Source organism: Acipenser ruthenus, chromosome 39, assembly GCF_902713425.1.
Source record: "Acipenser ruthenus chromosome 39, fAciRut3.2 maternal haplotype, whole genome shotgun sequence".
NCBI classification, from domain to species: domain Eukaryota; kingdom Metazoa; phylum Chordata; class Actinopteri; order Acipenseriformes; family Acipenseridae; genus Acipenser; species Acipenser ruthenus.
Window position 1 is genome coordinate 7,487,037 of NC_081227.1, and position 26,374 is coordinate 7,513,410.

At 50.8% G+C, this 26,374-nt stretch overlaps 1 protein-coding gene across 2 annotated transcripts in view; it reads left to right on the plus strand.

The window, feature by feature from the left end:
• Positions 1 to 601: 601 nt before the first annotated feature.
• LOC117968823 (serine/threonine-protein kinase SIK3-like) overlaps positions 602 to 26,374 on the plus strand; it is a 65,538-nt gene continuing 39,765 nt past the window's right edge. Inside the window, exon 1 of one of the 2 annotated variants that reach the window (XM_059009576.1) lies at positions 602 to 971. In XM_059009576.1, the coding sequence (XP_058865559.1) occupies positions 684 to 971 (288 nt within the window). In that variant the 5' untranslated portion in view covers positions 602 to 683. The remainder of the gene's footprint in view (positions 972 to 26,374) is intronic. The other variant, XM_059009575.1, reaches the window with a different exon arrangement.

A 26,374-nucleotide genomic window follows, 5' to 3' on the forward strand; every position in this document is an offset into this window, starting at 1 on the left:
TTGATTTTGTTGTTTTGATGTCCCATTTTTAAACGCAGACACAAAGGCACGTGTTTTCACAATACCGACGTCAGAAAAGTCGATTATGAACAACCAACAAACACAACAGTCCCAGCATGCACACGCATTTCGAGTAAGTGGAAAAGACGCGCACAAGAGAGTAACTGATTTGGTGCAAATGTGTGGTTTATTTGTGCATGTTGTATTGCGGCTTTTAAAAAATAAATTTATTAAAATTATTAAAAAAGAACGTGTTTTATGTATGCATGTATGCATGTATTTAAAATGTGCTCGTTCTGGGAGCGTGTTCCCTCAGTTTTCAGCATTCCCTACAGAAGAGGGCACTCGAGGTCTGTGGAGCCCTATGCGCGCTCCCGAGGCTTGGTGAGAGAGAGATGGAGGGAGAGATGGAGAGGGGGAGAGAGAGAGAGAGAGAGAGAGAAGCGGAGGAGGCGATGGCGTATGAGAGCTCATTGTTTCGATCAAAGGCTTATTAGAATTTCTTACAGAATCAAATCTCTGTTTCCAGGGTTACCTGCGGCAGCAGGATGAAGTCACCGCTACGCTATCCGTCGCTATAGTTACCCCGGGGAGGTGGACCTCGTGCGGCGTGACGCAGGTGGGGGCGTGCCCGTGCCGCGCGCTCCGCCTGGCCGCTTGTTTTCCAGCAGAGAGGCGAGAAGATGGCGGCCGTGTCGAGCGGCGGTGTAGCCGGATCTACTCCGGCCGGGATCAGTCACCCGAACCGAACCGCCCCGGCAGTGATGGTTAACCAGAACCGGGCTCCCCCTTCCAACAGGATCAACAACCACAACCGAGCCCCACAGACCGCCGGGATTAATAACCCCAGCCACCTTCCCCCGAGCCGGGCCCCGCTAGCCCGAGTTGGATACTATGAGATCGAGAGGACTATCGGCAAGGGGAACTTCGCAGTGGTCAAGCTGGCAACACACATGATTACCAAGGCCAAGGTAAGCGGGCGAGCCGGGCACTGCCATCGCCAGGGAGCTGAGCGCCGTTAGAGACCCGGGCACCGAGCGCTTATCTCGGGGGTGCACTGACTGAGAGAGTCGGGCCTGGGGGGGGGAGAGAGGGAGAGAGCGGCACTGATACTGTGGCAGGAAAACTCGCAGACAGCGCAGGGTAACTTTAATTTAACAGGGTGGGTGGAGGTAAACAAGACTGAGGACTGTCAACAGAGTGACAGTCGACTGGTACGGGCAGAATGGGTCTGCATTGCAACCGGAAAGACAAGATGCGCTCATAGCGGCACTGAACACGTCTAATACCGCGCAGGGAACTGCTTCTGATCCAGGGTACCGGTCTGTGTCGGGAGGAGACTGGGAGAGATGGGAAAGGGTTTGGACTCGGAGGTGACGAGCAGCAGAGCCACCCCATTGCCGTGTTATTGACTGAGTGTCTGGGTCATATTGATGAGCTGTTTGGTAAACGGGCTGCCCGGAATCTCGTCCGTGGGAGATCAGTGTAGCTGTGCATGGTAAGTGAGTAGGTGTGGAGTGACGCTCAGTGCTGATGTCTATCCCCGATCATCAAGTTTGTTTCCTTGCTGTGTTGTATTACACTGTGCAATGCATCGTCCCCTGCAGCCGTTCAGCAGTGGTGTTGCAGCGCTCTGTCTATTAGATTTTGTAATGCTATTAAAGTAAACGGTTGCGTGCTGATGGAGTTTATTGTGATGTCTGTCATTGGTCATACTTGAGTGGCGCCGCAGAGTATTGAATAGACATCCTCTGAATTTGGGGGAGTTTGGTTGGTGCAGTTAGCTTCCTCGTTCTCTGCTTCAGAAAGGTGCTTTTATTAATGTGTTTTTGCGCGGTTTGGAGTGCCTCGCTGGAAGCACAGGGGCAGCTGGCTCAGTTATATTGGGTTGCGGACGGTGTGGCCGGGTTCCAGTGAAAGCTGTGCAGGTGCTCTGCTGATAAGGGTTCGTGTTGTTGCTACTGGGTGCCAGCGTTGCTATCTTCCTTACAGTAGCTGTTATCATTAGAAAGTTATTGTGTTTGTTTAATATTCGCATGGAAACTGTTTTTTGGAGTATGGCAGTTGTGTAAACAGGGTTTGAAGTGCAGAGGCAGGATAGCTCACTTCTCAGTAACCAGTTTGTTCAAAGTTATTGCACTGTTTGATTCTGGACTGTGTGGCTGCGTCGTGCGGGCTGCGCTCTGTTTTATTCGTGACTCTGCTGTGTGTCTGCGTCGTGCGGGCTGCGCTCTGTTTTATTCGTGACTCTGCTGCGTGGCTGCGTCGTGCGGGCTGCGCTCTGTTTTATTCGTGACTCTGCTGCGTGGCTGCGTCGTGCGGGCTGCGCTCTGTTTTATTCGTGACTCTGCTGTGTGTCTGCGTCGTGCGGGCTGCGCTCTGTTTTATTCGTGACTCTGCTGCGTGTCTGCGTCGTGCGGGCTGCGCTCTGTTTTATTCGTGACTCTGCTGTGTGTCTGCGTCGTGCGGGCTGCGCTCTGTTTTATTCGTGACTCTGCTGTGTGTCTGCGTCGTGCGGGCTGCGCTCTGTTTTATTCGTGACTCTGCTGTGTGTCTGCGTCGTGCGGGCTGCGCTCTGTTTTATTCTTGACTCTGCTGTGTGTCTGCGTCGTGCGGGCTGCGCTCTGTTTTATTCGTGACTCTGCTGCGTGTCTGCGTCGTGCGGGCTGCGCTCTGTTTTATTCTTGACTCTGCTGCGTGTCTGCGTCGTGCGGGCTGCGCTCTGTTTTATTCGTGACTCTGCTGTGTGTCTGCGTCGTGCGGGCTGCGCTCTGTTTTATTCGTGACTCTGCTGTGTGTCTGCGTCGTGCGGGCTGCGCTCTGTTTTATTCGTGACTCTGCTGTGTGTCTGCGTCGTGCGGGCTGCGCTCTGTTTTATTCGTGACTCTGCTGGGTGTCTGCGTCGTGCGGGCTGCGCTCTGTTTTATTCGTGACTCTGCTGTGTGTCTGCGTCGTGCGGGCTGCGCTCTGTTTTATTCGTGACTCTGCTGGGTGTCTGCGTCGTGCGGGCTGCGCTCTGTTTTATTCGTGACTCTGCTGCGTGTCTGCGTCGTGCGGGCTGCGCTCTGTTTTATTCGTGACTCTGCTGCGTGTCTGCGTCGTGCGGGCTGCGCTCTGTTTTATTCGTGACTCTGCTGCGTGTCTGCGTCGTGCGGGCTGCGCTCTGTTTTATTCGTGACTCTGCTGTGTGGCTGCGTCGTGCGGGCTGCGCTCTGTTTTATTCGTGACTCTGCTGTGTGTCTGCGTCGTGCGGGCTGCGCTCTGTTTTATTCGTGACTCTGCTGTGTGTCTGCGTCGTGCGGGCTGCGCTCTGTTTTATTCGTGACTCTGCTGTGTTGCTGCGTCGTGCGGGCTGCGCTCTGTTTTATTCGTGACTCTGCTGCGTGTCTGCGTCGTGCGGGCTGCGCTCTGTTTTATTCGTGACTCTGCTGCGTGTCTGCGTCGTGCGGGCTGCGCTCTGTTTTATTCGTGACTCTGCTGCGTGTCTGCGTCGTGCGGGCTGCGCTCTGTTTTATTCGTGACTCTGCTGTGTGTCTGCGTCGTGCGGGCTGCGCTCTGTTTTATTCGTGACTCTGTTGTGTGTCTGCGTCGTGCGGGCTGCGCTCTGTTTTATTCGTGACTCTGCTGCGTGTCTGCGTCGTGCGGGCTGCGCTCTGTTTTATTCGTGACTCTGCTGTGTGTCTGCGTCGTGCGGGCTGCGCTCTGTTTTGTTCGTGACTCTGCTGTGTGTCTGCGTTGTGCGGGCTGTGAACAGGCCCTGTGTGGACTTCACTCTTTCACCTGACTGTGCTGTGACAGGGGGTTAGGTTTGGAGCAGTGCGTGGAACCCCGCTGTAGTTTTTTTTAATAGTTTCATGTTTTTGTGTTTTAATTTCAATGATTTCTTGTTTCTTGCTTCTGTTTTTCTGTCTGTTTTGTATGTTGGAAGTTAGATAGATACTGTACATTTTTGTATTGTAGTTTTTTTATCGTTGGTGATTAGGAATCTGTGCCACTTGGGAAATAAAGACGTCTTTATTGGCTGTTCTCAGCACTGCTGATGGTTTGAAAAAACGACATCTTCTTTCTGGAGCCAGGCTGGGTGTTGACAGCAGGGTGTTAGGGGAGCGACTGTATTCTGGAGCAGCTCACAGATTGTCTCTATCACATGGCGATCTGGCTGTCCAGTGATCTCATTCATTCATTAATTTGTTTTACATATAGGGACGGAATATTTACACTGTACTGCTTATAGAGGCTGAGTGTGCAAGTGGGTGCAACTTCTATACAGTGTGCCCCCCCCCCCTCAGCAACCCCTTCCTGTTAGTTTACAAAAACAAATCCGTGACACACTGACTTCACAGTTCCCATGTAACCACATTCATACCTATCGAAAGGAAATGCTAGTAATGCCTTCACCGACTGCTCTGCTTACCTCTTTGGTGAACGTCCCGCCACTCCACGGACCCTGTGGCTGCTCGACTCACCCTCCCTGTGGGCACGCCGCTCCGCAGCACTGCCTGCTGATTCGTGTAGCTCACCCTCCCTGTGAGCACGTCGCTCCGCAGCACTGCCTGCTGATTCGTGTAGCTCACCCTCCCTGTGAGCACGTCGCTCCGCAGCACTGCCTGCTGATTCGTGTAGCTCACCCTCCCTGTGAGCACGTCGCTCCGCAGCACTGCCTGCTGATTCGTGTAGCTCACCCTCCCTGTGAGCACACCGCTCCGCAGCACTGCCTGCTGATTCGTGTAGCTCACCCTCCCTGTGAGCACGTCGCTCCGCAGCACTGCCTGCTGATTCGTGTAGCTCACCCTCCCTGTGAGCACGTCGCTCCGCAGCACTGCCTGCTGATTCGTGTAGCTCACCCTCCCTGTGAGCACGTCGCTCCGCAGCACTGCCTGCTGATTCGTGTAGCTCACCCTCCCTGTGAGCACGCCGCTCCGCAGCACTGCCTGCTGATTCGTGTAGCTCACCCTCCCTGTGGGCACGTCGCTCCGCAGCACTGCCTGCTGATTCGTGTAGCTCACCCTCCCTGTGAGCACGCCGCTCCGCAGCACTGCCTGCTGATTCGTGTAGCTCACCCTCCCTGTGAGCACGTCGCTCCGCAGCACTGCCTGCTGATTCGTGTAGCTCACCCTCCCCGTGGGCACGCCGCTCCGCAGCACTGCCTGCTGATTCGTGTAGCTCACCCTCCCTGTGAGCACGTCGCTCCGCAGCACTGCCTGCTGATTCGTGTAGCTCACCCTCCCTGTGAGCACACCGCTCCGCAGCACTGCCTGCTGATTCGTGTAGCTCACCCTCCCCCGTGAGCACGCCGCTCCGCAGCACTGCCTGCTGATTCGTGTAGCTCACCCTCCCTGTGAGCACGTCGCTCCGCAGCACTGCCTGCTGATTCGTGTAGCTCACCCTCCCTGTGAGCACGTCGCTCCGCAGCACTGCCTGCTGATTCGTGTAGCTCACCCTCCCTGTGAGCACGTCGCTCCGCAGCACTGCCTGCTGATTCGTGTAGCTCACCCTCCCTGTGAGCACGTCGCTCCGCAGCACTGCCTGCTGATTCGTGTAGCTCACCCTCCCTGTGAGCACGTCGCTCCGCAGCACTGCCTGCTGATTCGTGTAGCTCACCCTCCCTGTGAGCACGTCGCTCCGCAGCACTGCCTGCTGATTCGTGTAGCTCACCCTCCCTGTGAGCACGCCGCTCCGCAGCACTGCCTGCTGATTCGTGTAGCTCACCCTCCCTGTGAGCACGTCGCTCCGCAGCACTGCCTGCTGATTCGTGTAGCTCACCCTCCCTGTGAGCACGTCGCTCCGCAGCACTGCCTGCTGATTCGTGTAGCTCACCCCCCCTGTGAGCACACCGCTCCGCAGCACTGCCTGCTGATTCGTGTAGCTCACCCTCCCTGTGAGCACGTCGCTCCGCAGCACTGCCTGCTGATTCGTGTAGCTCACCCTCCCTGTGAGCACGCCGCTCCGCAGCACTGCCTGCTGATTCTTCTTGTTTTTTTCTGAACGGCAGCAGTGATAAAGTTCCCAAAGCGATTCCGCCACCGCAGCAGGAAGCTGAGCGGAAGAACTGCAGTAAGATTGATCGCTCCCTCCCGATATGCTGAGAGCCCCTAAACTGTAACGCGACCCTGGAGTCTCATTCATAACTGTCAGCCAAACACAGGAGGCTTACACAACCAGGATTGCGTGTGGATTTACAAAGCTGAGCAGTATTTATTTATTTATTTATTTATTTATTTATTTATTATTATCAAAACCAAGTGAAACAAAAAATCTGGTGGATATCTGGACTGGTCTTCTCTGATGTTCACAAACTCTGAGCCCTCGAGGGAGTCCCTGGGGCGGGTGGACGGCTGGTCATCTCCTCTCCTCCTGTGGCTTCAGCGTTCCTTTCGATGGAGCAGGATTAGCACCAAAGCCGTTAGCAGACCCTTTTCAAGCCCCAGTGTGTCTCGCAGATCATGCACAGGACCTGCTGAACGAGTGAACTGTGGTTCCCTGTGTGTCCGTGAGAAAGTGGCACACACTTGCACCTATGAAAGTGATTAGTCAGGTATTTCCAACAGCATGAGAACATCAAGGTCTCAGGTATGACGGATTACTAGCGCTGTGTCACGTGCTGCTAGTACATGCGTGCCCGTGTTTTCACACACATGCTGTTCCCTCTGAGTCCCCAGCTCTGCTGAGTGAGGTTTACCTGTGCAGGTATATCTGCATTGTCTTGCATTGTTCTGTGCAGGGCTGTGTGAAGTGCGTTGTACTAATCTCTCGACTCCAGTTCCTCCTGTGAGCTCCTCTGGTCTTCGAACGCTGGCTGACTGATGTTTAATATTTTTCTGCTGTATCCCGTGAAGTTCACAGATTGCTGTGCAATGGATGTGTTCAGTTCTACCCGTCTGTCTTTGAAGAAAATCTGCACACATTTCAACAGGAGCACTCTTTGTTAGATTGCTGCTGCTAAACTCACTAAGAGGCCAATGTGAGCAGTGCTGTGTTTAAGCATACAGATCTGCTTTGCTTCGCTGGCTCTATATAAAGCCTCGTGAGAATGCTGTTAAGTCTGGCCTGGCTGCTTTTTTAGTAAATGGACGTGTGACTGGATTGAACCCCAGATTGCAGGGAACACGCTTCACATCCTGTTCTGCAGAACGACGGAGCGTTTTCTCCGCAGCAGCGTGAGCTTCTTTGCAGCCAGTCAGCCAGCTAGTATGGTTTGAGAGTTTGAAATGTGACAGCTAGTGCCCACATTGCAGAGATTTCTCGCTTCTCTCATCTCTCAATAACCTGTTTGTGTGCCGCAGGGTTTGTTAGTGCTGTCAGCGCCTGGTGGCCATGGCTCCGAATGTGTGAGGTGCAGGAGGTGCCAATAAACCCCCTTCCACATCACGTACACTGACAGGACCTCCAGACGAGACATCCCATCACGTACACTGACAGGACCTCCAGATGAGACATCCCATCACGTACACTGACAGGTCCTCCAGACACACATCCCATCACGTACACTGACAGGACCTCCAGACGAGACATCCCATCACATACACTGACAGGACCTCCAGACACACATCCCATCACGTACACTGACAGGACCTCCAGACGAGACATCCCATCACATACACTGACAGGACCTCCGGACGAGACATCCCATCACGTACACTGACAGGACCTCCAGACGAGACATCCCATCACGTACACTGACAGGACCTCCAGACACACATCCCATCACGTACACTGACAGGACCTCCAGACGAGACATCCCATCACATACACTGACAGGACCTCCGGACGAGACATCCCATCACGTACACTGACAGGACCTCCAGACGAGACATCCCATCACGTACACTGACAGGACCTCTAGACGAGACATCCCATCACGTACACTGACAGGACCTCCAGATGAGACATCCCATCACGTACACTGACAGGACCTCCACATGAGACACCCCATCACGTACACTGACAGGACCTCCAGACAGACATCCCATTACGTACACTGACTGGACCTCCAGACGAGACATCCCATCACGTACACTGACAGGACCTCCAGACGAGACAGACATCAAGGTTAAATGACTACTGTTTCAACCCTCTTTAATCGTTTCATTCAGTCATTCATTTATTTATTGATTTGAAAATAATATTCTGTGTATTTAAAGATTCTATGGAGAGCACAGCCGATATCTCCGTTACTGAATGGATGTCACCAGCGCTATGCCTGCATTAAAATCACTCTGCACGGTGTTCAGTGAACCCAAATGAAAACGTTCTGTAACATTGTGGGAACAGGACTTTAGGAAGAAAGCACACCCCCAGTATACACCCTGGCTTCTGTTTACAGCAAGCAGTTCCAGGACAGCGTGCTGGTCACTGGTCACTGGTTACTGTGCGTTTGACCTTTGAGCTGCTTTTCATTGTGAATTGAATCTGCTTGTGTTGATCTGGGCACTTCAAGACTGGGAGAGCAGCATTGCAGAGTGTAACTGCTCTACCCTACTTTCTATTGGGGGGGTTTGTCAGGGCTTTACCGGTGGTTCTTTCAGCACTAGTAGGATAAAGAGACATCAACACGCATGACGGAGAGCAGGTCTGTGACCTCTGACCTGTAGCAGCGTTTCTAACGTTTCCTGTTTCTGTCTGTGTGTAAAGGTCAGGGTGGATTGTGTTTTGTTAAAACGTCTCTCTAATCTCTACTGTACTTTCCACAGGTATAGGGCTGGCTAGCGTCTTCACAGTATAATACAGTAAATTCAGCTTCAAATGTAAATCACACAATGGTCTCATTTGCTTGTGCAAGTGTTTGCAATAACAGTGGTAAAACACTTTTGGTCAGATGAGCTTCGCTTTGTTTCCTGTTCTTTAAAATGCATTTCTGTGAAACCAAATTACAGAGCAGGGCTGCAGACACAGCGGCAGGAACCGCTTGAGGAGCAAGCTGGCATCATATTCAAGTGCTTAAAATACAGCGACTTGTTAAGAATCTAAAGTGATACTAGAACAGTAACTTCATGTCTGCACTCTCTTGTTTGTCTCCTCGTTCTGCTGAATGGTTAATCTGTGCTGCTGATGACTGCAATGAACTCAGCATGTTTATGTTTGAAATATTTTGTAAGTGTCTGGAATTTGTGAAGGCACCAGTAATTACGTGCAGTGAAACATGGAAACAGCACGCTGCAGCTCCCATGCTCAGTGTCCGCGCAGTCCTGCTCTGACAGCATGAAACACAGACAGCTCGTGTGATTATAATAATCTGCTCTAATTATCAGTGCAGCCACGCAGTCCTTGTGTGCGTAGGATTGCGTGGAACGTTCACAGTGCTCCAGAGCCGCCTGTGATTTCTTCCTGACGCTGCTCTCTTTGAAGATATGGCTAAAGTTTCCATGAAACAAGGCCTGGAAGAAAGTCGGATCAGATAGGCCTTTGTACAGAAATTCAAAGTACAGCCGTACTTTGTTCGTTTTTATGGCCTTTTATAACCATCGTATTTTCCATTTGGTTCACCTTGAATAATCTAATAATGTTCTTGCAAGATGAGATTGCTGCTTCTGAACTGGCATTCTGAGACCTGGCTGCTGGTGTATTTCTTCCAGGTCTAGCTAAAGGTTTCTCAGCAGAATGACGCCTCTCCTGCGTCAGCAGCCACGCCGGCCCCTCGGAGCCCCGCTTCATTCAGCGAGTCTTTGAGGCCCTGTGCACAGCGCAGTGTTCATCAGTAAAGATTTGTTTTTTGAATGTTTTGTGGGGTTCTGCCCTGCTTGATTATCCCGCCTCGCTGCGGCACGTTGCTGAGTCGTGGTGCCCGAGCTCCACGGTGATGAGAGCGGCAGATCAGAGCCGCGTGCGAGAGCTTGCAGCCTGGCTGTTTCCACGGTGATGGAATGGAGGAGGGGGAATGCCATGGTGCTGAGTGTTGAGGCAGGAAGTGAGATTGCGGAGAGAGGGTAAGGAGACGGGCAGCAACTTGCCTACAGGCTGCATCTAGCAGCGGAGACACACACACACACACACACTCTCACACACACACACACTCTCACACACACACACACTCTCACACACACACTCACTCACCCACACACACTCACACACCCACACACTCACTCACACACACACTGACACACACACACACACACACACTCACACACTCTCACACACACTCACTCACTCACACACCCACACACACTCTCACACACACACTCACACACTCTCACACACACACTCACTCACCCACACACACTCTCACACTGACACATACACACACACACACACACTCTCACACTGACACATACACACACACACACACACTCTCACACTGACACATACACACACACACACACGCACACACTGACACATACACACACACACACTCTCACACTGACACATACACACACACACTCTCACACTGACACATACACACACACACACTCACACTGACACTGACACACACACGCTGACACACACGCTCACACACACGCGCACACACACTGACACGCTCATGCACACACGCGCACACACACTGACACGCTCACACACACACTCACTGTCACTCGCACACACTCACTCACAGACACACGCACACACACTCAAATTCAAACTCACACTCACTCTCACACACACTCACACTCTCACACTCTCACACACTCACTCACTCAGTCTCTCACTCACTCTCACTCACTCACTCACACACGCGCACAGACACGCACACTCACTTACACACACACACACTCACTCAAACACACTGTGTCTCACTCTCTCACTCACTCTCACTCACTCTCCACACAGTGGTGCGCATCAGATAAGTACAGTAATACATGCAGGTACCACATTTACACAGCGCTGCACATTCTAGTAAGACAGCACATTGTGACTAAGAGCTTTAACACACACCAGTACTGTATCTGCACAGCACAGCCTCTAACACAGTATGTCACTGACTCAATGCTTTGCTGGTCTGTTTACTATGGAAATGGCCAGTCAAACCACACTGGATTTCCTGTAACGTTCAGTTCACTCCCAGGCAGCACGATGTTCCCACGTTGGAGTTGTGTTTGTACACCCTGCCACCCTCTCTTAACAGCCCGGGTTCATGCGTGCAGTAACACAGGGACACTGTCCTGCACCTGCACACTGTCATTGTGTTGTCTTGCTCAATGAAGTGCATTCATGTCGACCCAGCCCCTCCTACCACGCGTCACTGAACCCCCTATCAAACCCACACCTTCTTCTGCAGCTGTTGTGAAGCGCGCAGTGTCAGGACAGCCGGTCCAAGCTCACCCTTATTGAATAGGTTTACTGAAGCATTGTTGCTATTGGGAAGTATCGTTTTCTAGTTGGGAGTGTTTGCATAACTAGCTGCTACATGGTAGGTTAGGTTCAAAGCGGGGTCATTGTGAATCAGCTTCATTGATTACTTCCTCTTTGAAAGGTCGCGGCTGTCAGAAAACAATGACTGCATTTCTTACGGAGGTGCTGTGCCCTTTTGTTAAACCTGGAACCACATGCAAATCACCCTTAGAAAGAGGCGTTCAGTGTAGCAGCTCAGTGCTGTGTGGGTATTCATCTAGCCCTCTGTATCCAACACTGCAATGCTAAACACACAGCACAACAAAACCTGCTGATAACCAGCGCTCAAGGGACTGTCCTAACCTGCTGATAACCAGCGCTCGAGAGACTGTCCTGACCTGCTGATAACCAGCGCTCGAGAGACTGTCCTGACCTGCTGATAACCAGCGCTCGAGAGACTGTCCTGACCTGCTGATAACCAGCGCTCGAGAGACTGTCCTAACCTGCTGATAACTTTCTGCGGGGAGCGTCTGTCCTCTACAGCCTCTCCTGATCAGCGGATCTGTTTCTGCGGGGAGCGTCTGTCCTATACAGCCTCTCCTGGTCAGCGGATCTGTTTCTGCGGGGAGCGTCTCTCCTCTACAGCCTCTCCTGATCAGCGGATCTGTTTCTGCGGGGAGCGTCTGTCGTCTACAGCCTCTCCTGATCAGCGGATCTGTTTCTGCGGGGAGCGTCTCTCCTCTACAGCCTCTCCTGATCAGCGGATCTGTTTCTGCGGGGAGCGTCTGTCCTATACAGCCTCTCCTGATCAGCGGATCTGTTTCTGCGGAGAGCGTCTGTCGTCTACAGCCTCTCCTGATCAGCGGATCTGTTTCTGCGGAGAGCGTCTGTCGTCTACAGCCTCTCCTGATCAGCGGATCTGTTTCTGCGGGGAGCGTCTGTCGTCTACAGCCTCTCCTGATCAGCGGATCTGTTTCTGCGGGGAGCGTCTGTCCTCTACAGCCTCTCCTGATCAGCGGATCTGTTTCTGCGGGGAGCGTCTGTCGTCTACAGCCTCTCCTGATCAGCGGATCTGTTTCTGCGGGGAGCGTCTGTCCTCTACAGCCTCTCCTGATCAGCGGATCTGTTTCTGCGGGGAGCATCTGTCCTCTACAGCCTCTCCTGATCAGCGGATCTGTTTCTGCGGGGAGCGTCTGTCGTCTACAGCCTCTCCTGATCAGCGGATCTGTTTCTGCGGGGAGTGTCTGTCCTCTACAGCCTCTCCTGATCAGCGGATCTGTTTCTGCGGGGAGCGTCTGTCGTCTACAGCCTCTCCTGATCAGCGGATCTGTTTCTGCGGGGAGTGTCTGTCCTCTACAGCCTCTCCTGATCAGCGCATCTGTTTCTGCGGGGAGCGTCTGTCGTCTACAGCCTCTCCTGATCAGCGGATCTGTTTCTGCGGGGAGCGTCGGTCGTCTACAGCCTCTCCTGATCAGCGCATCTGTTTCTGCGGGGAGCGTCGGTCCTCTACAGCCTCTCCTGATCAGCGGATCTGTTTCTGCGGGGAGCGTCTGTCGTCTACAGCCTCTCCTGATCAGCGGATCTGTTTCTGCGGGGAGCGTCTGTCGTCTACAGCCTCTCCTGATCAGCGGATCTGTTTCTGCGGGGAGCGTCTGTCGTCTACAGCCTCTCCTGGTCAGCGGATCTGTTTCTGCGGGGAGCGTCTGTCCTCTACAGCCTCTCCTGATCAGCGGATCTGTTTCTGCGGGGAGCGTCTGTCGTCTACAGCCTCTCCTGATCAGCGGATCTGTTTCTGCGGGGAGCGTCTGTCGTCTACAGCCTCTCCTGATCAGCGGATCTGTTTCTGCGGGGAGCGTCTGTCGTCTACAGCCTCTCCTGATCAGCGGATCTGTTTCTGCGGGGAGCGTCTGTCGTCTACAGCCTCTCCTGATCAGCGGATCTGTTTCTGCGGGGAGCGTCTGTCGTCTACAGCCTCTCCTGATCAGCGGATCTGTTTCTGCGGAGAGCGTCTGTCGTCTACAGCCTCTCCTGATCAGCGGATCTGTTTCTGCGGGGAGCGTCTGTCGTCTACAGCCTCTCCTGATCAGCGGATCTGTTTCTGCGGGGAGCGTCTGTCCTCTACAGCCTCTCCTGATCAGCGGATCTGTTTCTGCGGGGAGCGTCTGTCGTCTACAGCCTCTGCAGGCTCAGCGGATCTGTTTCTGCGGGGAGCGTCTGTCGTCTACAGCCTCTCCTGATCAGCGGATCTGTTTCTGCGGGGAGCGTCTCTCCTCTACAGCCTCTCCTGATCAGCGGATCTGTTTCTGCGGAGAGCGTCTGTCGTCTACAGCCTCTCCTGATCAGCGGATCTGTTTCTGCGGGGAGCGTCTCTCCTCTACAGCCTCTCCTGATCAGCGGATCTGTTTCTGCGGGGAGCGTCTGTCCTCTACAGCCTCTCCTGATCAGCGGATCTGTTTCTGCGGGGAGCGTCTGTCCTATACAGCCTCTCCTGATCAGCGGATCTGTTTCTGCGGGGAGCGTCTGTCCTCTACAGCCTCTCCTGATCAGCGGATCTGTTTCTGCGGGGAGCGTCTGTCCTATACAGCCTCTCCTGATCAGCGGATCTGTTTCTGCGGGGAGTGTCTGTCCTCTACAGCCTCTCCTGATCAGCTGATCTGTTTCTGCGGGGAGCGTCTGTCCTATACAGCCTCTCCTGATCAGCGGATCTGTTTCTGCGGGGAGCGTCTGTCCTCTACAGCCTCTCCTGATCAGCGGATCTGTTTCTGCGGGGAGCGTCTGTCGTCTACAGCCTCTCCTGATCAGCGGATCTGTTTCTGCGGGGAGCGTCTGTCGTCTACAGCCTCTCCTGATCAGCTGATCTGTTTCTGCGGGGAGCGTCTGTCGTCTACAGCCTCTCCTGATCAGCGGATCTGTTTCTGCGGGGAGTGTCTGTCGTCTACAGCCTCTCCTGATCAGCGGATCTGTTTCTGCTGGGAGCGTCTGTCCTCTACAGCCTCTCCTGATCAGCGGATCTGTTTCTGCGGGGAGCGTCTCTCCTCTACAGCCTCTCCTGATCAGCGGATCTGTTTCTGCGGGGAGCGTCTGTCCTATACAGCCTCTCCTGATCAGCGGATCTGTTTCTGCGGGGAGCGTCTGTCGTCTACAGCCTCTCCTGATCAGCGGATCTGTTTCTGCGGGGAGCGTCTGTCGTCTACAGCCTCTCCTGATCAGCTGATCTGTTTCTGCGGGGAGCGTCTGTCGTCTACAGCCTCTCCTGATCAGCGGATCTGTTTCTGCGGGGAGTGTCTGTCGTCTACAGCCTCTCCTGATCAGCGGATCTGTTTCTGCGGGGAGCGTCTGTCCTCTACAGCCTCTCCTGATCAGCGGATCTGTTTCTGCGGGGAGCGTCTCTCCTCTACAGCCTCTCCTGATCAGCGGATCTGTTTCTGCGGGGAGCGTCTGTCGTCTACAGCCTCTCCTGATCAGCGGATCTGTTTCTGCGGGGAGCGTCTGTCGTCTACAGCCTCTCCTGATCAGCGGATCTGTTTCTGCGGGGAGCGTCTGTCGTCTACAGCCTCTCCTGATCAGCGGATCTGTTTCTGCGGGGAGCGTCTGTCGTCTACAGCCTCTCCTGATCAGCGGATCTGTTTCTGCGGGGAGCGTCTCTCCTCTACAGCCTCTCCTGATCAGCGGATCTGTTTCTGCAGGGAGCGTCTGTCGTCTACAGCCTCTCCTGATCAGCGGATCTGTTTCTGCGGGGAGCGTCTCTCCTCTACAGCCTCTCCTGATCAGCGGATCTGTTTCTGCGGGGAGCGTCTCTCGTCTACAGCCTCTCCTGATCAGCGGATCTGTTTCTGCGGTGAGCGTCTGTCGTCTACAGCCTCTCCTGATCAGCGGATCTGTTTCTGCGGGGAGCGTCTCTCGTCTACAGCCTCTCCTGATCAGCGGATCTGTTTCTGCGGGGAGCGTCTGTCGTCTACAGCCTCTCCTGATCAGCGGATCTGTTTCTGCGGGGAGCGTCTCTCCTCTACAGCCTCTCCTGATCAGCGGATCTGTTTCTGCGGGGAGCGTCTGTCGTCTACAGCCTCTCCTGATCAGCGGATCTGTTTCTGCGGAGAGCGTCTGTCCTCTACAGCCTCTCCTGATCAGCGGATCTGTTTCTGCGGGGAGCGTCTCTCGTCTACAGCCTCTCCTGATCAGCGGATCTGTTTCTGCGGTGAGCGTCTGTCGTCTACAGCCTCTCCTGATCAGCGGATCTGTTTCTGCGGGGAGCGTCTCTCGTCTACAGCCTCTCCTGATCAGCGGATCTGTTTCTGCGGGGAGCGTCTGTCGTCTACAGCCTCTCCTGATCAGCGGATCTGTTTCTGCGGGGAGCGTCTCTCCTCTACAGCCTCTCCTGATCAGCGGATCTGTTTCTGCGGGGAGCGTCTCTCCTCTACAGCCTCTGCAGGCTCAGCGGATCTGTTTCTGAGCTTGTCTGTTGCTCAGGTTTTGGTTTGGCAGTCTGGATTCCTCTGCTAATTGAGCCGACAGGATGCCAGGTTGGGTCACAGGTGCAGCGCTTTCCTCGGCCTGCTCTGAAAACGGATACAGTAATTCCAGAGAGACGTTCTTGTTCCCGAGCGCTGCGCTCACACACACTACACTGCCAAACAAAACATTCGAGAAGCAGCGCTGTCTGCCAGCGTGTGTGCTTGCCTTTCCTTGCCTTCTTCACCCATATACACGTTCAAGACAAGCTCAGCCCGTTTTGCTGTGTTGGCCCGTGGTGTTGTCAGTCTGCATGCCCTCCTGTCCCCCGTACCTCACCTGCTGTCTGTGCTGAATCCCTCGTGGCCGGAACAAGACGCTCCTGTCAAGCAGACAGAAGTGGGATGGAAGGGAAGCCTTGCCAGAGACATTCCTACCCTAATGCCTGTCAATGCGCTCAGCTCCCGGGTAGCGAGTGGAGACTTGCCAGGGACGGAAACAAGCTCTCTCTCTCTCTCTCTCTCTCTCTCCCCCTCCCTCTCTCCCTCCCCCTTCCTCTCCCTCCCCCTTCCTCTCCCTCCCTCCCTCCCTCCCTCCCTCCCTCCCTCCCTCCCTCCCTCCCTCCCTCTCTCTCTCTCTCTCTCTCTCTCTCTCTCTCTCTCTCTGTTAACAGACCTGCGTCAGGATGTTTTCCCTGAGTTCCGCTTGGCCTCTGCCATGCTTTTTGTACTGTTGGGGCGTTTGGTACAGTCACATTGTGTTGAAATAGTCCTAACACTTGGGTTAGGTTGTACACTGTCTATGTTGTTGAGAGGTTTATTAGCACTGCAGTATCTTTTTCTGCGTTGGCAACGGCATTCCATGTCACCGGTAGAAACGTGCTTGCATTCAAACCTTGCTGTCCTTACACAGGGAAATGCTTGCATGGAGAATGTCTTCAGCAGAGGCTCAGGGTCAGGGTTAGAGACAGTCCCGTCTGGACCCAGGTGTGGTTAAGAGGCCTCCCTCTAATGAAAAGGTTTCAGTGTTTGTTTGTCCCTGGAGGGTTAATCCCATTTGTGATTACTGAAACAGCGGTGAGGCATGATCAGGCAGCATGCTGGCTGGGATCCAGGGGGAAACCGTACCCAGTGATGATGCTGAGGGCAGCCTGTTCCAGCTGTGTCGGTGTAATGGGCCCACGCGATTATTTCCTCATTCAGATCTACACTTGCTTTGAAGATTGAACAGTCCTGTCCTGAACAGCAAGGCCCGTGTCCTGCTGTACGTGCAGTCGCTCACCTTCAAACATCCCACTGAACAGAAATGCCTTTATAAACTACCACAAACTCCACGAATCTGCTGGGCAAGAGGCAGGCTCATCTTGGAAGCACTTTTCTGTTGTGAAGTCGTCTCTGGCTAAGAGAACACGCCTCGGGAAGCAAGCGAAGTGTTCTCTTAGCCCAAGTGTTCTCTAAGACAGAGCTGACCACCCGACACAACACGAATCAATCAATCAGTAAATATCTATGACTTGTCATGACGCGCGGGCATCTACATATGAAATGAACTGAATAAGTAAAAGAAAAGCAACAGACAAACTAACATTGATATAACTAAAGCAAAACAACACCCTCAAAAAGCTTAAATTGCGATGTACTATGAAATTAGCTGGCGGGTGTGTTTCAGGCTATCACAATGGCAGAGGCAAAAATAATGAGGGTTCCTTCGGGTTAACTTAGCGTTAAACTAACTGTCCAACTAAATGAACAAAGCACCCCTACACACGTTACAAAATACAGCAGCAATTTACAAGACATGCACATTATATATGAGTTCGACTGATTTACTTACACAGGATAAACGGCGGTAAAACCACTCGCTGTTTTTTATTTTCTTACCAAAAATAATCATTTAGAAATCCTCTCTAGTTTGTGTAGTTTTCACTGTCTCTCCTGTCTCTTTTCTGCTCTGAATGGCTGGCGGTCGCTGTCAGTCATCTCAGTGGTCCATAGCAGGCTACTGTAGTTTCACTGTCAGTCATTTCATCCTGTCCTGACAGATCTCGTTGACTGACGCAGAGTAGAATGCTCTCATTTGTTTAAATGGCTGTCAATCATCAAGACCTGCACATTTGCCAGCTACAGCGCCTGTCATTCAAAGCGCCTACTTTGAAATTAGCAGGTTAAGGTGCAGGTAAGCTTTTGCTACAGGTATACAGGGACAGATACTAGTTTGATCTGAAAATGGTGCGCAAGAGGAAAACACTTAATGAATATTGTGCACAGTACCCTGCAGCAGGACGAAGCGATCCCGTCTGCCTTCCTGTGACTCTGAGTCCAGCTGTGCTGAAGCAGGAGAGGGAAGCTCAGACTCTGAATAATAAGTGCAAGTTAGTTCTGTTAATGTTTTGTTGTGCATATTTTTTTTACTTATAAATTTATGTGTAATACACTTTTATTTGAGACGATTTCTAAATTTGTGTAGGATCTTTATCTATACAAGGTATAGGTATGACCAAATGTTATTTCAGTTAGAATGTTGGTAACCATGGTTTTGTTGCATGTAGAATATGATAAAGGGGTTTCGCTAAACAAGACGTTTCTCTCTTAAAGCATAGAGGTCGATTTCACTCGTTCTCTGTGTGAATTGAAATAAGAACATAAGAAAGTTTACAAACGAGAGGAGGCCATTCAGCCCATCTTGCTCGTTTGGTTGTTTGTAGCTTATTGATCCCAGAATCTCATCAAGCAGCTTCTTGAAGGATCCCAGGGTGTCAGCTTCAACATTACTGGGGAGTTGGTTCCAGACCCTCACAATTCTCTGTGTAAAAAAGTGCCTCCTATTTTCTGTTCTGAATGCCCCTTTATCTAATCTCCATTTATGACCCCTGGTCCTTGTTTCTTTTTTCAAGTCAAAGAAGTCCCCCGGGTTGACATTGTCTGTACCTTTTAGGATTTTGAACGTTTTGAACATTGATGTTAATCATCGATTTGGCAAAAACATACCAATGGAATAGTAGCAAGCGTAGTGATGTTGTGCACTTCATTTGATCATGAAGTAGGTTCAGTTGTGCTCCTCACTGAGCCCCTGCAACCCTTGATACAGGACCTTGCAGACTCTGGGATTCCCAGGGGGTCTCACAGAGTGCCCTGGCTCTGCTCACAGGGGCTGTTTGACTGCTGGACTCTGGGAGGAGTGATGGGGGTGTTCAGTGGAAGGGAGTCCCCCTGGTTAGGATGACATCAGGTTTGCAGAGCGTTACTCCTCTCTTCCAGGGTCACACAGGGGTCGAGAGGAATCTCTCTCTGCATGCTTGTGCTTGAAGCAGGAAGAGGCATCATAGCTGGGACTTCCATGTTCATCAATATCACGTGTCATTTTAAACACATCTCTCGGGAGTGGCAGACCAGCCCTCCGCTCGTGCTGTGAATGTCCTCTCTCTCTCTCATGCCTATGACAGTGGAGCCACAATCTGTAGGTTGGGTCCTCAAACAGACACATGATAATTGTCTCGCTATTCTTTCGTGGACATTGCATTGACAGCCATTATATTCATATTCATAATTCCCCAATAATTGAAACTCATCACAGAGTGAAAGGAAGAAGTTTGATCCCTACTGAAAACAGGTTTTTTTAGGAACCTGTTTTTATAAAGAATGTGGTTCCTTTCTTTAAATTTGGCCCCAAAAAGACACACTGACGCACACCCACTGACGCACACACACTGACGCTCACACTGACACACGCATGAACACTGACACGCACGCACGCACGCACACTGACGCACACACACTGACACTCACACTGACACACGCACGAACACTGACACGCACGCACGCACACTGACGCACACACACACACGCACGCACTCAGACGCACACACACACACACGCACTCAGACGCACACACACACACACACACACACACACGCACGCACTCAGACGCACACACTGGCACCGACACACACACACATTGTTGTGGTGATGGGTCTCTCCTGATACACTTGGTAGTAAGTTAAGAGGTCTTGGCCCATGTACATGAAAGATGGCTGTAATTTGATTGGGCAGTAGGATTTATAGAAGTATTTTACTGGCCAGTAATGGGTTTAGATGTGATTTAAATCACAGATTATTACCCAGAGGCTCCATCTAACCAATTGTCGGAGGTGTTCAAATGAGCTGTATCTGTACTTCAGACGTCAGTGACAACGCTGTCTGTTTACACCGTCACAGTGTGACAACCGGAGCTGAAATATCAAGACGTCAGGGTACAAACAGAACAGGTGAAATGCACACAAGCTCATTATTATTCATTCATTCATTCATTCATTCATTCATTCATTCATTCATTCATTTATTTATTTATTAGCAGATGACCTTATCCAGGGTGACTTACAGGTGTTACAAAATATCACAGTACAGAGTATCACAATAAAAATCTCACAGTACAGAGTATCACTTTCCAGATAAGAGCAGTTATAAAGCACAGTAAAGCCAGCAGCAGATAAGCAAGAGCAAAGTAAAGAGTACAGTAAAAAATTCCATTGAAGAGCGAGTTTAAGAGCACTTTGTGTATAGTACAAATCTTTGCTTTGCTTGTCCATTAAGAGTGATTTCATATCTCCAGTGCTCGGTTTATTTTAAATGTAAATCATTGTGCTGAAGTAACATATCTGTACACATTACATGATGTCAAAATCTAAATCTGCACACTAGGCATGCACAGCTATGGCCAAAAGTTTTACCATCGCCTACTTAGTACACAAAACAGATCACAATGCATTAACACGTCATGATGCTGTACCGTACCTTCCATACACTGCACACACTTTACAGAAAGACGTCATGTTTAAATGTACAGAGGAAGCTGTGCAGCATACGGGTATCTACACGTAACACAGAGCCAACCTGCTGCTTTCTTTTGGCACAAACTTTCTTTTCTTTGCAAGAAGCAATCAAAGACTTGAGAGTCTGAATATCTCTGTCCACGTCGTGCATTTCGTCCCAGCGGAGTCCAGCAGTATTTCTGAAAGCTTCCTTTCCAGTCGATCGATCTCAGTTTAAACTCAGTAGAGTGTGTTTATATGCCCTCTATTAATCGTGGTCTTCATTGCAGGGATTCAGCAGCTGCTTGTGTCTGTTGGGTTCATTTTCATCCAGTCAGTATCAGTCGTTTTTCAATGGGTCTCTTTGGAGAATGCAGTTCCTAGCCCCGCGCTAAATTCATTATGATCGGGGACTTATCAGAATGTGTGGCATTACAGTGTCTGTATAGCAGGGACTCCTGGACTCAAAGGTGCTGGACGCGAGGGAGAGGGTGAGACCTCCATTCACTCCCCAGTAACCCGCAGTATTAAATACACACAGCTGTTCAGAAAGGGTCTGTGGCTGAGATGGCAGGAGGAGATAGCTGGCGGGGTTAGTGCGGGTGCTTCTGTTAAAAAGGGAGATCATATGCAGCCAGAAGAGCTGGCAGGATGACCGTCCCATTGTAAACAAATACGCGGGGTCTTTTCCAAACAGTAAGTATAGCCTGTCCTGTTCAGAGGACCTAACAATGCAATTTAATATACGTGTTGCAAATAACGAAAAGTACGTAATTATTGGAAAATGAAACCTAGACTTTTTTTTTCATTACTATTAAATACATGTTTCTTAACGCTGAAATGATGCTGTTAAGACGCATCTCTTTCACTGCCTGGTCTGAGGCACGTGTTTTATTATGATGCTGGGAAGGGTCAGTTATCGCACAGTACAGATTAGTGAATCGGATGAACAGCAATGTTTTTGTGGCGTTTGTGTATCACCTGATGAAACACGGTCATGTTAAACACTGTTACTGGCACCATACAGTTTAATGCATGTGAGCCCTTGTCTGGAGAGACCTGTTACATTTTTTTCATGTATTTTTTTTAACTGTGTATGAAAATATATTTAGGGCCGTATGTTTTATTATGTTGAATTTTCGGATTTATTTTTTCCTGTATTTGTTGGATGCATTGACAGCAATGATGAAGCTAGAAATGCATGAAAAAATATGACAAAAAAAACCCTTTCTAAAGAGTTTTAATCAAAGTGCTTTCAGAAAAAAAAGGGTACAAATTGACTCAATGTAATAGAAAATTGTAAATTAAAAAAACAAATCTAAATGTCGGCTTTTTTAGTAGTTTTTCTTTTCAACTCAAGCTGAACTATAACATTTCAAAACAGATTTAATGTTTTCATTAATAATGGAGAGAAAATGCAGCCGCTAGACCCTACATTCTGCAGCGGTCCTGACAGTCCTGTCTGCTCAGAATAGCGTTTTCCCCCGAGCGATAACGGCAGCTAGCAAGTGAAGCAGCCCGAGAGAAAGCGCTTTCTTACAGTTAAAATCACAGACGTGTACGGTGGCTGAGAGGTGCAAAAATGTTTTCATGACGCGTGTTTCTTGAAGCCTCTTGTCATACAAACACTGTGCTGTTTCCATGTCATTTTTAAAACTGTTTGTTTAAACTGATTTTGTGGTAATGTCCTTGGGTGCCTAACTCCGTTTTTTTCCTCTGAATTCCTCGTTCGGATTTCATAAGCCTCTATGTATCCCATCTGGAGCAACAGCTCCCATGAATATTTCAAAGAGATAGTTAAGCCAGCAGGCTCAGAGACCGCCCTCTCACTGACTCACTTAGCTCCACACTGACAGACTTCGCTGAAATGAAACCTGCAGGAATTCACTTGTTGGTCATTTCTTATTAATTAAGGGCGATCTGATGAGTGGAATGTCTTTCCGGCTCCCAGGAGTGAAATCCTGCTTGGTTTCTGCTCGAGGCATCATTGGTTGGTACAGCAGGCGGGCTGTGTGGAGTTTGATTGTACAGGGCTGGAGCTGCTGGGAGGCTGTGGGATGCAATCAGGCTGCAACAGACACTGTATCTGAGGCTGCTGCCAACGGCAGGAAAGTTAGCTGAACTGCAGCATTCAAAAGAAATTTCATTGTGACAGTATCGCAAAGCAATATGAACTTGGGTCTGTCTCGTGCAGTGAACTGGAAAGCTTCAGGACCAAACTGTATTCCAGTTAGACCCGTGCTGCTAGAACGGTGCTCCCAGTAAAGCTGTGTGTGTTGAAATTGCCTTTCCATTCGTAATATAGCATGCAGTTTCATGAACTGGCTAAATAATTAACTAGGGATAAAAAAGCTCGCATTGAATGTGGTTTTATAACCTCTAAATGACATTTTAGGCAGCCCCTCCAAATTCCCCTGTCAGCCTGCAGACAGCGATACGGGAGCACAGCTCGTAGATGAATCTCCTTTTGCAGCTCGAATGACCTTGTGAGATAAGATCTGGTTTGGGTATGAATCAGGGCTTGCAAGCCTGATAATGACTGTGTAGCATTGCGCTCCATTAGTGATGATTCGGCAGTCCTACTGTACCGTATTCGCCCACACGCACAAACACTTCGCTGTCTTGCACCGGAAGTTGCATTGACTCCTCGTAGTAGAAATTGCGATTCCAAGCTAGAGGGGAGAACGCTGTTTTGTACCATCATTGCTGTCCTGGGTTAGTTGTGCTTGTGAAATTGTGAAGGGGAGAGGGGCTGTGTGTGGTTGTGTGCTGTATAGCTCAGGGAGCAGGCAGTGGCAGTGCGATTGCTCCCCCAGTGTGTCGAGGGACTGGGATTGACGTCACCCTGCTGCTGCCGATGCCAGAAGCAGTGACATTGAGACGCAGTGTCGGAGAAGGGGGGCCTCCGGAGACCCCCAGTAATTGGCTCATGGTGCTCCTGCTGAGAAATAGAGCCAGGATGACGCAGGGCTTATTTTTCGTTCTTGGTTTGACACAGAGGAGCTATTCTTAAGCTCTGAATGAGGGCAGAGAGAGGGGTAGGCAGTGGAGAGGAGGACACTGTTTCCATCCGAGCAGGATGACACAGTAACACAATGACAGGCTGCCTGCTTATTCTGCACAAGCTAGTGACGCATTGCACAGCTTGCAGTGGCGTTTTTCTTTTTCGTTTGAGGCGCTCGTGGAAAATGAACGTCTTGGAAATGAAAGAAATGAGCAAGCAACGGAACAAGTTGATCTGAAATGAGCAATCGTGTCCACCCTGCCTGTCACGGCCCCAGTTCCATGTGCATCTTGTGCAGTAAGCAGGCTCCTTCACTAGGAAGTCTCGTTCGCCTGTCTGCTACGCCTCAACACCAGCAAGTGAAGCACTCTGCTCCCTGTGCATCGTCAGGGGAGGCTACGATGGTGGGGAAATAGTTAGTTGACCTGTGTCTCACTCATTTCTGAGGTGCAGTGGGACTGGGAGCTGTTTTGTCATAGCCAGGCTGTGGAATAGTTTGTGAGTGACTCACTGCTCCGTGCTGACTGTAGAGAGAGGCCAAGGGGAACCATTTTCACAGAGCAGGCAGGGTGAGATCGCTGTCAGACGCACAGTGTGTTGACCCTTCATTTCCCAGCTTCCTGTCACTGCATGCTGCCTGTGGTGGTGTTTTTCACACAGGGAAAAAGTACACAGAGAATCGCCAAGCAATCCCTCTCACTTGCTGTGCAGTAATGTTACTGTATGCCGGCGTTGTACAGGAACAGTTCACAGTATTCAATGAAAATGGGGTGTAATGTTTTCTAACACTTCCGCTGAGAGTGCAGGCCCTCCAGATGTACTTTGGGATCAAACGCACTCCGACCTGCCTATGAGATGTATACCACTGCAGGCTCTGCTCGCTAGCTCTTCATTTGTTTCAAGTCGTTTGCATTGGAAGTATAAAGAGGCTTTGTCCCGCGTGGTCTTTGCAGGCTGGGTGTTTACAAGGGACAGCATTGAGGAGGCCTGATCCACGTAGATGCAGTGGTGCTCCGAGCCGCCTCGTTGATTTGAGGGGGTCACAGCTTGTTGGTGGTGTGGGATCTCTGACCAGTCCAGCTTGCAGTGGTGCTCCGAGCCGCCTCGTTGATTTGAGGGGGTCACAGCTTGTTGGTGCTGTGGGATCTCTGACCAGTCCAGCTTGCAGTGGTGCTCCGAGCCGCCTCGTTGATTTGAGGGGGTCACAGCTTGTTGGTGGTGTGGGATCTCTGACCAGTCCAGCTTGCAGTGGTGCTCCGAGCCGCCTCGTTGATTTGAGGGGGTCACAGCTTGTTGGTGCTGTGGGATCTCTGACCAGTCCAGCTTGCAGTGGTGCTCCGAGCCGCCTCGTTGATTTGAGGGGGTCACAGCTTGTTGGTGGTGTGGGATCTCTGACCAGTCCAGTTTGCAGTGGTGCTCCGAGCCGCCTCGTTGATTTGGGGGTATCACGCTTTCTGGGTAGAAGGGTTGTGTTGGGTAGCGCCCAGTTCCACAGTGCTGTCTTCATTCTGCAGTTTGACTGCCGTAGACAGGCTTGCTCCAGGCTCTGGGCAGTGTCACTTTTGTGAGATACAAGCACACTTTCTAATGTGGTGTGGATGAGGAGAAGTAAGTCAGGTCAAAGGGATTGAGACAATCTCATTCAGGTAAAGGGATCCTGGTGCTTAACAGAATGGCTGGATACTGACTGCCTGCGGTTGAGCAGCAGGGGAGTGGAGAGGAGGATTTACTGAGAATTACCAGGCCAGCAGACTAGAGAGCCTGGATAGGGGTGCTCTCGTCTCAGCTGGGGAATCTGTACTCCCCTGGTAAAGACCTCACCTCATGGAGTGTAGGGTGTTATGCAGTCGGGAGCTCACGTTCACGTTGAGTTGTAAGTCTTGGCTGGACCAGGACATGAAGGAGAGAGAATATTATTCTATACATATTTAAAAGTCGCGTTCCCTGCTGTTGTGTAAAAACTATTCCTCACAGAGCAGTGAAAGTTGGCAGGAGGAGGCTTGTAGGAGCGCTGCCACGGCTCACACTAACAGTGTGCTGTAGCTTTTAATATTACTAACTCCCACGTACCTGGCAACACCGAGGGAGCTTGTAAACTCAGATCTTAGTGGCCTGATGTCAAGTGAATACCATTCCACTTTATTACTTTGTAGAATGATAGACTCTGATACCTTGCTCCTTTGAATTGCTTTTAAAAAGGAAAAGATATCAAAGAGAAACACAAGCATGCTTCACAATCCGATTCTCTCAGCGCCGTGGTGGTTCTTGTGCTGTGGTTGCAGGTGGCTGATTTGGCAGCAGGCAGTACTTTGTGAACAGGTCTACTGGAGTTGATTTTGCAGGACAGCAGCGCATACACAGTGCGTTGTTACTGTCATCACACAACAGACCTGAAGGCTGAGTTTGGTGCTGCTCATTGCCCTCGTCATCAAAGAAAAAACCCTCTAAAAATAAAAAATAATAATAAGAGCCCAGCTCCGCAGCCACGTGGTGTTGCCACGTTATTCATTACACTGCGTGTGTGTGGCGGATCAGTAATACCACTGTCAGTAACATTTCACTGTCAACTTCTATTTGAAATGAACACTATCACATATTATCAACCGATCTGAATTTCTAAAGCAATGTTCATGCTGAAATTGTAATAGAAACTGAACTAGTCACAGCATGCAAAGGTCTGTGCGCGTGGGACTTTCTTGATCTGTTTTTCCTTTGGCAGTGAAAGATGTTATTGGAGTTCTGGTTTTCTGAGCGTCGCTGGCTTTTGGTGTTTTTGTGATCTCTCGCGCTTACCACACACATCATTCTTGCTGCCATGTCCCACTGTTAAACACAGCCCTGCACAGAAAGTA